The 11728-nt window shown below is 40.2% G+C and overlaps 1 protein-coding gene across 8 annotated transcripts in view; it reads left to right on the top strand.

Annotated features, from left to right (window-relative positions):
- Positions 1-40: 40 nt before the first annotated feature.
- TBC1D2B (TBC1 domain family member 2B) overlaps positions 41-11728 on the top strand; it is a 30940-nt gene continuing 19252 nt past the window's right edge. For 4 of the 8 annotated variants that reach the window (XM_042039524.1, XM_042039525.1, XM_042039523.1 and 1 more), the window contains exons 1-4: positions 42-1179; positions 2564-2639; positions 6493-6646; positions 11496-11661. In XM_042039524.1, coding sequence (XP_041895458.1) covers positions 6511-6646; positions 11496-11661 — 302 coding nt within the window. In that variant the 5' untranslated portion in view covers positions 42-1179; positions 2564-2639; positions 6493-6510. Of the gene's footprint in view, positions 1180-2563; positions 2640-6492; positions 6647-11495; positions 11662-11728 lie in introns of those variants that run through there. The other 4 variants (XR_006017932.1, XM_042039520.1, XM_042039526.1 and 1 more) reach the window with 3 other exon arrangements.

Below are 11728 nucleotides of genomic sequence, written 5' to 3'. Positions count from 1 at the left end.
CAAATGCTTCTACTGAGCACGGGCTGAGCGGGTTCTGTGGAATCGTCTGGGCAGAAAAAGATTTCCGAAGAAATCTGGTGGGTTGGGGTTTTGGAAGTTTGGAGGGAGTGGTCGGGTTTCAGTTTTGGGGTGTTTATTTTGAAAAGATGATGCGTGGCAGGAGTCTGCGTCTAGGCTGCTTTGGGAGGAAGGAAAAGGAGGGAGAATTGTTTCCTGATAGTAGCAGAGGCTGCTTATCGCATTGTCTATTCAAGGATTCAGATTTTCGTAGGACGAGAGGTAAATGTTTGGATTATTTTACATATCTTTCCTCTATTGTCATGCCTAGGAAAGAAAAAACAAACAAGGAAACCATTTTCACTCAGTAAAGAAGAAATAAATTCTTCTGAGTATCCATTATTTTTGACTTCTGTTACGGCATATGTGTCCTTCAAGGAACGTTCTTCTGCATAGAATGTAACTTTTCCTGTGAACTGTGTACTTCGTGAGCAACATCCTTAATATTGGAACATAATCTGTTAAGTGTTAAACAGTAGAACTTCCTATTGAATACTGGAAACTACCTCTTACACACTTACTTAATAGAGGAGATTTGAGCAGTTGTAATACCTGCTGGGATTGTGGAGCATGATTATATCAAGCTCTTCAGCATTCTGTTTTGATAAGTGTAAATGTCAAAATACAGATTCGTTCACATGCTTTACTAGAGAATAAGAAACTTATTTAACTGGAAAACTAATACAATAATAATTTTAACTATATTTTCTTAAATAAAAGCAGTGTAATCAGTTGCATGCCATCACATAAAAAAACTACCTTTGTATCGCTGTAAAAGATTTTACTGCTTTCAATGAATCTGCCTTTATAGCCCAAGTGTTTGTGTTACAGACATTAAAACTGCAGACTTGGTGTAAGCTTTGATTTTTGATAGTTTGAAAGTGTTTTGTTTAAATTAACGTGTAGTGATTTTTATGTGGAAATCTTCAGAAAAGATTTGTTTTGAGGATGCTTTTTGAATAGGAGGGCTTTTATTGAGAAACACGGGCTCTGTGATTGGGATTGGAGTGTGAAATACCATCTGTCACTTGTGTAATAATTACTTGGTCTGTCAGTCCTTTGGCAGCAGCCTTGGGTGTCTTCTGCAGTCGTGAAGACAAATCATAACACTGATACAGAAATGTAAGACACCGGGGGGGTTCTGTTTCATATTTTTATTGGTATCTTTTAGTCTGTGATGTTACTACTCTGACTGTATTTTATGTATTACTTGTTTTCTAATGCTGTATAGGAAAGAACTTGCATGGATTGGCAATTTCTTCATGTTTCCCTTATGGGGATTGAAAAATAGTGCCAGTTAAGAAAGTCAAATTAATTTCTGCAGTTAATAGAAAAAGATTGTTTTGTATTGTGTGCCTCATGCGTTGTGATGGCCTAAAGTGGCCAAGTGATTGTCCATAAAAATGCTATTATGTTGTGTTTATATAGTAAGGAAGGAGTTAATGGAAGTCTTAAGGGATATTGCAGGACCAACTGGCCTTTTGTGGCCATGTCATTCACCAAGGAATAAGGTTTTTGCAGCTGAAATTAATTTTCTTCTGTTTAACATGATAGTTCTTTAAGGCCTTTAAAAACATCCTTCAGTTAACTTAGGTATGTGTAGAATTACAAATTAATTCAAGATGGTAAATGAAAAAAACCCAAACAACCCAACCCCTCTCCCTCCCCCTCCCCAATCCAGCCCCAGTTGAAAACAGATGTGATTTAATCTGTCAAGAAAACATTACACACAGAGCACGAGGAATAAAAGTCAAGTCAAACGTATTCTTCAGCCTGTAACTCACATGCTTTGTTTTCCTCAATTTGCTGCTTGTTCAAAATTTCCACATCTTGTGATCTGGCCTTTCCCGTTCAGTGTTACAGACTGAGAAGAGCAATAAAAAATAAGCTACTGGAATTCCAGATTGAAATGATGGTGCTGTTGAGGAATGCATTATTTCTTATAATGCCTTAGTTTCTGGATAATGTAATGATTCCATCATCTGATTGCTCAGCCTTTTGTCAGGTAATGGGAGCTGAGAACTCTATGATGTACTTAAGCGTTGTTTCTCAGACAAGAATTTTGGAAAAAATATGCTGTGGCCTTTGCAGCAAATAAAGAAAATTGTTCATATTTTAGATTTGTAGATAACCAACCTGCCACTTGTGTGACTGGGGTTTTTCTGTACATTTCCAACAACTGTAGAATACAGCAGAGGAAGCTAAGTGTGTGTAAAAATTTTTTCTATTTAAATATATATAACAGATACCATCCCTTTAGGTAAAGGAGCACAGAAAATTGTGTACTTTATGAATTATGGATAAATTATGTTTGAGAATATTTTCATGGAAAGGCATGTAAATACTGATCTTCCAAATACTTGCTGTAACACAGAATGCTGCTAATACAATTAAATGTGAATTTGGTTGTGTTTGCACAGCAAGGTCTCTCATTAAGGGGGGAAATAATTAACGTTATGAATATATGTAAATGAACAAAGGCTTTATTTCTCATTTATTTTTATAGTGGTGTCTTGTAGTGACACATTTTCTTGCTTCAGAAACAAAGGAACTCTGGCCAGTGATGCTGGACTGTGTGTCTGGTGAGTTATGTGTGGGTAACTTCTTGTGAACAGTGGTGAATTGGGAGTGGAACAGAAATTGCACAGAGTTGTGAAAGAAAAAAATTTTCTGGGCTATTGGCCAAGTGGAAACATTCCAGACACTGCAGATTTCAGAGCCCAGATGCTTGGAAGTATTGGACACCAAATTTGCTGAACTGAGGGTGGCTTAGGAGTGTTCACTGTAATTTGTCAGTCATCTCGAAGGATGCAGCAGTGATCAGTGATGTTGAGCTTGAACAGTTTTGCTGCAGGTCCTGACACCACTGGGACCTGGCACAGCATAGGAGGGAGCTCAGCAGTGAGGGTGGTTTGTTGTCCGAGCTGATGCTTTTTGCTCTGAACTTTTGCTGGGTAGTGGTTGCAGTACTTTAATTAAAAGTTGAGCTGCCCTCCAGAAAAAGCCATCTGGCTCCAGATTTGCTGTTTGAGCATAGCAGGAATAGTAAATCTTAAGAAATGCTAATTTTCTGGTGATGCTTACTTTTTACAAAGTAGCTTGAGGGAGGGTTTGTCTGTGTTCAGAAATGTAGCTAGAATTTTCATGAGATTTCTCAAAATGTGAGGTCTGCTTGTTGCGTTTCTTTGGACTCTTCCTTTAAACTGCTTTATGTTGGCATACATGTTCCACCAGTGGGTCCAGGTAGAGAATGCCAGTGTGTGGATGGTTTCCTCAAATAATTCTTCTGGTTTTGTCATGTCTTCATCAGAAGGTGACAGTTCTACATCATTCTTAGTGGGAGAATATTGGGGAATATTTTTAATTAAATTATAGTAATTTTCCATTGTTTAAGTTGAAAACTACATGGTACTGTATGACTCTTCAGGTAACAGCATCTTTTACTCCTACTGTTGCCTGTAAGTTTGCAGCAGTACATTTACAGTACTTCCTTATTTCACACCAGTTTGGGTGACATTCATGGCAGGTTTTCTTCTCACAGAAGTGCACCCATTAAAATGTGTCTGCGTGGCTCTGCAGTAAGAAAGCACCTTAGCAATATTTTAGTAGCAATAAGGATTTTTTGTGAGATTGATTGGTGCTCTGCCTAATTAAATATTCTGACTCTCATGGTGGGCAGTAGCCAAATACTCACAAAAGTCATGAGAAATGGGGCAAGCATGGAAGCGTTCCTTTTTTTGGCAGATAAAGTGAATTTAAAAATGTATTTCCAAATTTGTGCTCTTTATGATTAGGGGAAGAGGAAGATTTAAATATTCTGTGTGTGGTTCTTGGGTTTTTTTTTTGTTTTTAAACAGTCTATTTCAAACAACAGTTTTAAAGATCAATTTTGTTTAAACAAAACTAACTTCAACAGAGATTTTTAGGATGCTCTTTTAATTGTAAATAACTGAGATGCCTGTAATAAACTCAGCAAAAACTGTTCAAAGGGAGAGGAAGGCTCCAGAAGAGGAGTGCCATGTATGGGAGGAAAGGAATGCAAGGTAACAGGCAGGGAGCAGCAGGATGGTACTGAGTACTTCTTGGGGAAATTACTTAAAGCAGGGGAGTGAGAACTTTGTACTGCTTTGCCTTGCCACTTTCTACTGGAGGATGGGAACTGCTGCCTGGCCCTGTGAGCTGAGAGTGCATCTGTGCAGCTCAGTAGAGAACAAGTGCAGTTGGGAGTTGAAAAGCAACAAGGAGCAACTTCAGTATAATCAATCCATGGTTCTCTAAAGGTGATTGGCAAGAGAATAACGGGACAAATTGTGAGAGAGGTTCAGTAAGTTCAAGAAGTCATGGGCAGAAGTTAATTGTAGGCATAACTTAGATTGACTGCACGTGGATTGCCTCATTAGCTGTGTTGTGGTAGCAAAGAGAACCACTTAAGTACTTCATCCTGTGTTAGTGGAAGATCTTTGAATTTTTGGTTGTTTTCTGCTGGAGCACAGAAAACATTGCTTTACATGTCATGTGTGCAAGTGTACCTAAAGGAAGTATAAGCTCTCAAATTTACTAGAAGTGAAGACTTGCCACTGGCTAAAGCTCCAAAGGAAATGCTTCAGTGCTGGGAATAGAAGGGGAGCTGCTTACTCCTGGCAAGAAGTGACTGTAGCCTGTAGACATAAAAACTGCTGCTGTGGTGGTCATTCCCAAACTGCCAGAGGTGGCTGTGGGGATTGGCATTTCCCAGAGTCCAGTTCTTTGACACTTTTAAACTATTCTTTACCCTATGTATTTTTTTTTTGTGAGGGAAATGGTTTTCTCTGGTTTCCTGTGTGCAAGCAAGAAAGAACATATGAAGCTGATTTCCATTTCAGATTAGAAGTATCTTGATTACATGTCTTTCTTACCAACTGAATCTGCAGTGTCCTCGTCTATCATTGGTTTGTTTCACTACTTGATTTATGAATGTTTATTTGATTTATGTATCTTATATCCTTCCATGTGCCTGGTGTACTGAGAGGAGCTGGAGCAGCAGCTCCAGGAATAACTGAGGTTTTCTGCTTAATCTCCTCGAATTGTGCTTTGGAGCCATTTGCTCTAGGGTGTAGTGGATGCTAAAGCTTGTAGGGGTACAAAGAGCCAAGTGGCAAAATAAAAATCTCTCTCATTGCTAAACTGAGATTGCAAATTGGTGAGCCAGAGAGAGCACCCTGGGGAAGCATCAGTTCTTGTTTGCTGTGCTGTTTGTGCTTTGTCTTGTCATTAGCTGCTGTCAGGGTGAAAACATAATGGCCAATGAATCTTCAATTTTACTACACCAGAAGTGTTCTCATGTGAAAAATGAAGACATTTCTGTGCCATTGCTGTGCTTTATGTAGCACTTACTGTATTTCTTTTGTAAGGAAATGTGTGTTATTTGTTGGTTTTTATTCTTTTGCAGCTGTGCCTTGCACAGCTACCCTCTTAAGATGTGATAAACAGAACAGGAAGCTATTTAAAATTGCCTCTAAAGAGTAAACATAGTCATTTTTTGTAGATAATGCCACATAACACTTGGGAGAAGGTAGGAGAAAGGCTGGCTTACAAGTTAGAGGAGTGTCCTCTCACTGGTGTTGAACTTTTTGTTCCTGAGCCGTCGATCTTACCAGGTCAGGTGCTTGTCCTAGACTGGCAGCTGAGGATGTATGTTGAAATAACAATAACAATAACTTTTCCATGGGAGTACCTGCAGTGTCAGATACAATCACTTTTCTCTTGTTGGTGTTTGTATATTGTCATTTGACATGCTTTGAAGTGACTTAGAGATGTGATTCAAGGTGTGTTTGAATTCTTCCTCACTTACTGCCGAGTCACATTTTCGACTGTAGTCTTGTAGATTAAGCATTAATGTTGGATTTGGGGGGGGTGGGGTGGGGGGAGGGTGTTTGTTTTAAATACAGTTTTTCTATAGAATCTAGTTAGCTCATGGGATCAGGAAATACACTATGTGGATTTAGTCATTAAAGTAAGAGACATTGCAATGCATTATTCATTTGTTGGTTTCTGCTGGCAAGAAAGCAAGTTAGAGGAAAATGGGCATCTTCCTGAATGTGTATGGGAATTTTTTCCCATAACATAGATTTGTAGCTGTATGTTCAAACAGTGCTTTGTGTGTAAAATATAAGATGCTGCTGCATTTTCTAATGTTTGAGTGTAAGACTGAAGAAAAAGAATGTATGAGACTAATGGAAAATTCTGGCATGAGAATCATGGAGGTGCATGTGAGCATAAGGTGCATGTGATGCATTGTGGTTATTTCTTTTCAATCATACTGATTTTGAGTGATGATGATACCTTGGTGATCTGCTGATTATCTGTGTTGGGTTTATTATTGCACTTGGAATTATTGTGCTCATGTACCAAGGATATGCAGAGGTCTCATCAATGCTCTGCTTCTGTGTCCTGTAGGCTGCAACTCGTCAGGACATGACCTATTGGCTTCAGGAGTTGCAGCAGAAGAGGTGGGAATATTGCAACAACCTCGACGCAGCAAAAAGGGACAGCCGGACTTCTCCCACACCAAGTGACTTTTCCAAAGGTCTTGTTGCCAAAGACAACCCTGGTACGTTGGAAATTTGAGTGAGAACAGAAGGCATGGCTCTCTTCAGTGTCAGTTCATCAGTACAGGGTGTTGCACGGGGATAGAGAACAGTCTTAAGAGAGCTTTTTTCACATCTGTTAATCAAGTAACTCTATGTGAACTTTGCATATGCTACAATTATTAACCATACATGTGATTTTATATTGTTTACAAAATTAGTTGATTTCTTAAAAACAGATTTTTAGAAATGGAGTAATCTTATGATTAGATTTCATTAAGTACAGCTTAGATTAGGTAAGTTGTCTTTCAGTGGCTGCAATATCTTAAAAATTTAGGATGGTAAATACCCTGAGATGTAAACTCCAGTTTTTAATGGGATCAGGTATATTTTGCATTCTGAATGACCGTACTTTGTTCCTGAAAAGGTATGGTGTGGTGGATCTATCTGACTGTGATAAAAATGTCCTGCCTTTCAAAACTGGAAGACAGTTTGCACTGATATTACATATGTGAAATTCAGTCTCTGAAATACATTTAGGCAAGGAAAACGTAATTCTAGACTAGTGACAGAGTTGTAAAAATGTTCCGTGCATTATGCAAAGTTATTCTGCATTTTTTTACTACATTGCATAGGCACTTGTGAATTGTTTGGTCCTGAGTCCTTACAGAAATGGATTCCTTGCTGATTTGTTATCCATAAATAAGACTGAGTAAAATCCAGTTCTGTGCCAAGTTAGGCATCAATTGGCTCTCTTGGGTTTAGGCAGAGTCTTGAGGTCAGACATATTTCATCAACAGATGTCACATTTGGTTGATGACTCTTTGCTCCCACTGGAAACCCAGCGGTGTTGAGCTGTTGTTGTCACACCTTGTCCCCTCCCCAGGTTCAGGTCCTGCTGCAGTGTTGTCCCCTAACCCAGTTTGCTGCTCTCTTTTTGAGAGAATGTGCTGCTTGTGGCTGCTTGCTCCACACAGCTGGCCTCACATGTGTTTGCTGGGGGCTCAGCTGGGCCATTCAGCCACTGCAGGCAGTCCCTGCTGAAAGCAGAGCCCAGCTCCTCCCCTGAGCTGGTGCAGGGCTGGCCCTGCCACGTGCTAATGCAGGGCCTGCAGGCAGCAACAATCAGCCCTTTCTCCAGGTTAGTTTTTGGCCAGTGTAGTTTCCAGAAGTTGTTTATTGTAGGGACAGGTGGGTGCCAGGATTAGCCCAAGAGAATTGTTGGGAATGCCGAGTGGGATGGTTTGAGAACACCTTTATGGCAGCAGCCAGTCTGGGTAGCAGCTTGTCAAACCGTATGCTCCAGAGCACACGTATTGGTGGGCAAAAATGTAAGTGTTGCAAAGGCGAACAGACTTTGGCTCTTTCAGCCCTTTCTCTTTCTGCCTTCAGCCTCGTGTTTTCTGCTGCACAAGCTTCCTTTTTGTGTTGTGTTTAACTGACCCTGTGCTGAGTAGGTTGAGTTCAAATGTTAGCCAGAAAGGAGGACTTTTTTTCATTTCTGCTACATTAATGAGTGGAATATGTTCAGTGTGCAATCAGGTGACTTGCGCAGCTGGTGGACAAGAGGGAACAAGGCACAGTGACTAAATACAGGAAGGCAGAGTAAAGCAGCAGACAGGCCTGGCCTCTTGGCAGCAGTGTTGGATCACATCAACTCTAATATGTAACTTGGCCACAGAATCTGTTCGTTCTTGTTTGTGCTACTTCCCTCAGAGCTTGGGTACAGTGTGAAACGAGCCTGCTGTCACTGCAGCATGTGCAGGTACTGTTCCCTCTACACCTGTTTTGCATCACATCCAGTCATTTAGTCACTCATCTGGTGTTTTCCTTTCCTGTAAGGCATTGGGGGCTTTCTGGATGAGCAAGCTGAACCTCTTTGTGTGTTTTTTGGATGTTTGGTTTGTTTGTTTGTTTTGGTTGGTTTTTAAAATTTAAATTATTATTGTTGTTATATCCAGGACAAGGAATGTCAACATGAAATGCATGGGTTGAGTAGGCCTGTCCCTTTCAGGGGCAGCCTGCAGTTAAACTGCGTTATGTAGAATTGGAGCTGCATCTAGAGTATCTCATTTTCTAGGACAAATCACAGTGATGACTTATCATCAACGGAAGTATTTAAGCAGGGATTTCTTCTGGGGAAAATGCAAATAGCCAGAATGATTGATGGTTGTTTCTTCTTTTTACTCAAGTACTCCAAGAGTTTCCCCTAGAGTTATAGGATTCTGTAAGGCCCTGGTTTCATGTTGATGACTAAGATATGTGTCCTATGGCTTTTTTTAAACTCTTTTTTTTTTTGAAGCAGGCAATGTGCATGCAGTGATGTGCTTTATACTGGAGCACAGAAATTGGATTATTTTGCTAGTGCTTGAGTACAGATGCTGTCATTAATGTTTTAAATGGGGAAGTAGTCTGTCTTCAGTCCAAACCCAGAACTGCTTACTGCAGCCTTGCCTGTTTGTCCTCCCCCTGTCCTCTCCCATCCCAGTTCAGAAATCTGGACTAGCTGGAACATACATGAAGCTAGATACTGCTTTGTGGATCAGCTTTGAAAGGTTTTTAAGAACATTCAGTGTAGTGAAAAATACTTCAAAGTATTTTTCAGAGTGGGATGTGGGAAGTTAATATTAACAAAAATTACACCGTAGGATTTGTTGTGGAGGTACCTTACTACCATGGAAGTCAAATAAATTATTTATTCTTTATAGGATATGGGATTATTATGTTTTTCTTGAAATCAATTGAATGTTAATGTAGTTTCTATAATTTCAGTTCTTAATTTGCATTAATGAAACATGCAAGGCCATGCATTTATAAGATTGTTGTGTTTTGAAATAAGTTCCAAAACAAGATATTTTTTTTTTACTTGGAGGTTGCTTGAGCAACCACACTCATTTGTTGTGCTGGGTGTGCTGTGCAGTCCATACCTCTAACCAAGCTGCTGGCTGGTGCAGGCAGGGGAGGATGTACAGTGAGCAACCTCAGGGTGCCACATTCAGACAATTGGCATGTCTGTGAGGGGAAATGCATTTGTTGGAAATTCAGCTCTTGAGCAATTCCTTTACCTGGGCCATCCTCTAAAGGGATTTTGCAGAATCTGACAGGTAGAACATGAAACAAGCTGAAAGTGTAAAGGCAGAATGTTAGTGTTCAGCCCTGGCTTTGAGTATCCATAAGTTTTTGATCTGTGTGGTGTGGGTTGGTTTTTTTTCTTTTGGGGTGTTCAGGTTTTCTGGGGCAGGGAGGGTTGGGTTTGGTTTTGGTTTTAATTATTATTTTGTAGTTAAAAACTAATTATTATCATTCCTCTTCATTAGACAGTAAATATGATCCCATGTTTATTTTTATCTAAGCTATTTTAGCTGAACTGTGTTCAGTTCAAACAGCCATGGTCCAAAAGAACTTGGAATTCCCATTGGCTGATAAGGCCCTGAAGCATCTGTTCATAAGAATCAAGGGAGTGTAACTTGTACCTCTATTTGAAACATGACATGATACATTTCTGTGTCAGATACCAGTTTTCAAGGGTTTGGGAGATTCCTAGGGTCAGTGATCTTTTATACTTCATATTGTTTACCACAGAATGTTCTTTCTACTTCTAATCTTTGATACTTGATAAAAGTAACCCTCTGCTGAGTAATTGGAGGGTTCAGCTTGCTTAAAGATGGTCTTGCTGCTGGTGCCAAGCAGTTGTCAGAGAGAAGGCTGAAAGACCCGTGATGAAAGAGGGCATCATAATTTCTTAGGGTTTTATTTAAGTCAAAGCCCATCAAATATGTATGTTACTTTCTAATATAAATGTTGAATCCAGTCTGAGTGTGTTGTCAAAAATTCTTTAATCCACTTCAGTAGTTCATGAATTATATCAAGAAGAATCTGAAAATTGCATTTGGGCTTGTTTAACTTGCCTTTTCAGAGGGTTTGTAGAAGGCTGTAAACCACTTTATGCTTCTCTCTAATGGTTTTGCTATTCACAGTATATTCCATATTCTGGACTTTTTACTCCCTCTGCATGCTGGAGGGAGAAAGCTGCTCTCCAGGCTAATGGAAACATGGAGGTAGCACAGACACTGCAGCTTGTGCACTCTGTGTTTGCCAGTGTGGTCTGTTGGAGACCTGGCTGGCTGGTTGGATCAGGCTGGGTCCTCTGGCCATTGTTAGCTGTGACTCAGGGCTGGGCCTGGTTCTTGGCTGATTCCTACGGAGCCATTTGGAGCCTGTGGGGATTTGCTGGGGTATGCAGGACTCTGCTGCAGCTCTGCATGGCCTGGCCATGGGTCCCACACCTGCCCAAGTGCACAGGAGAACTGGGTGGGATGAGGAGGAGCTGCATTCAGCTCAACCAGAGCTCGTGAATCCTCACTGATGCAGGAGGTGTCTGATGTGTCTGCAGAGCTGTGCCAGTGTTCTTGGCTCTGGCAATGCCCAGCCTGGATAGGCACAGGAATGCCTCAGGTCTGTAAAGCAGCAGCAGTGTCACTTTTAGGATAAATAACTTACAGGATGAAGCACACCCTGAAAGCTGGGTCAGTGTTTTTGTGACACTGTTCTGGACTTAGTTCTGATTGGTTAATTTGTAAATCACTTGTGAAATAATGCTTTGTGAGCATCACACAGGTCCTGTCTGTTATCAAAAGTATGTGGCTGGAGTGAGATCTCACTGAGAAGTTTGCTATTTTTAAGGTTCATTTGAACAGAATGTTTTATAAAAGTTATGTTGCAATTGAAAACAAAACCTGAAGGTCAGTAGCAGACTTAGCAGTATATGACTTTACATAGCCACTATTCTTTTACTTATTGAAGGTTATGCTTTTTTTTTCTCTTTTTTATCTCTCTTTTTTTTTTTTTTTTTTTTTGTTCCTTTTAATATAGATTTGAGTATCCTAAGTCAAAATGCTTCAGCAGAGAGAGCTAGAAATATTCTAGCTGTGGAGACTTCTCCTACAGACCTGGTGGGGGAACAAGCAGCTTCCCAGCCTGCACCAGTCCAAGCAAGTGCCATCAATTTCTCACTTAAACAATGGAGTACTGAGATCAAGTAAGTTGGGAACCTGGGAGAAAGAGTTACCATGAGACTATTAGTTGCTGGCCGAGACCATTTCCTA

This window comes from Corvus kubaryi, unplaced genomic scaffold, assembly GCF_017639235.1.
Source record: "Corvus kubaryi isolate FWS band 111438036 unplaced genomic scaffold, C.kubaryi_AGA036_p1.0 37394, whole genome shotgun sequence".
In the NCBI taxonomy this organism is placed as follows: Eukaryota; Metazoa; Chordata; class Aves; order Passeriformes; family Corvidae; genus Corvus; species Corvus kubaryi.
This window is presented reverse-complemented; position numbering and strand designations above follow the sequence as displayed.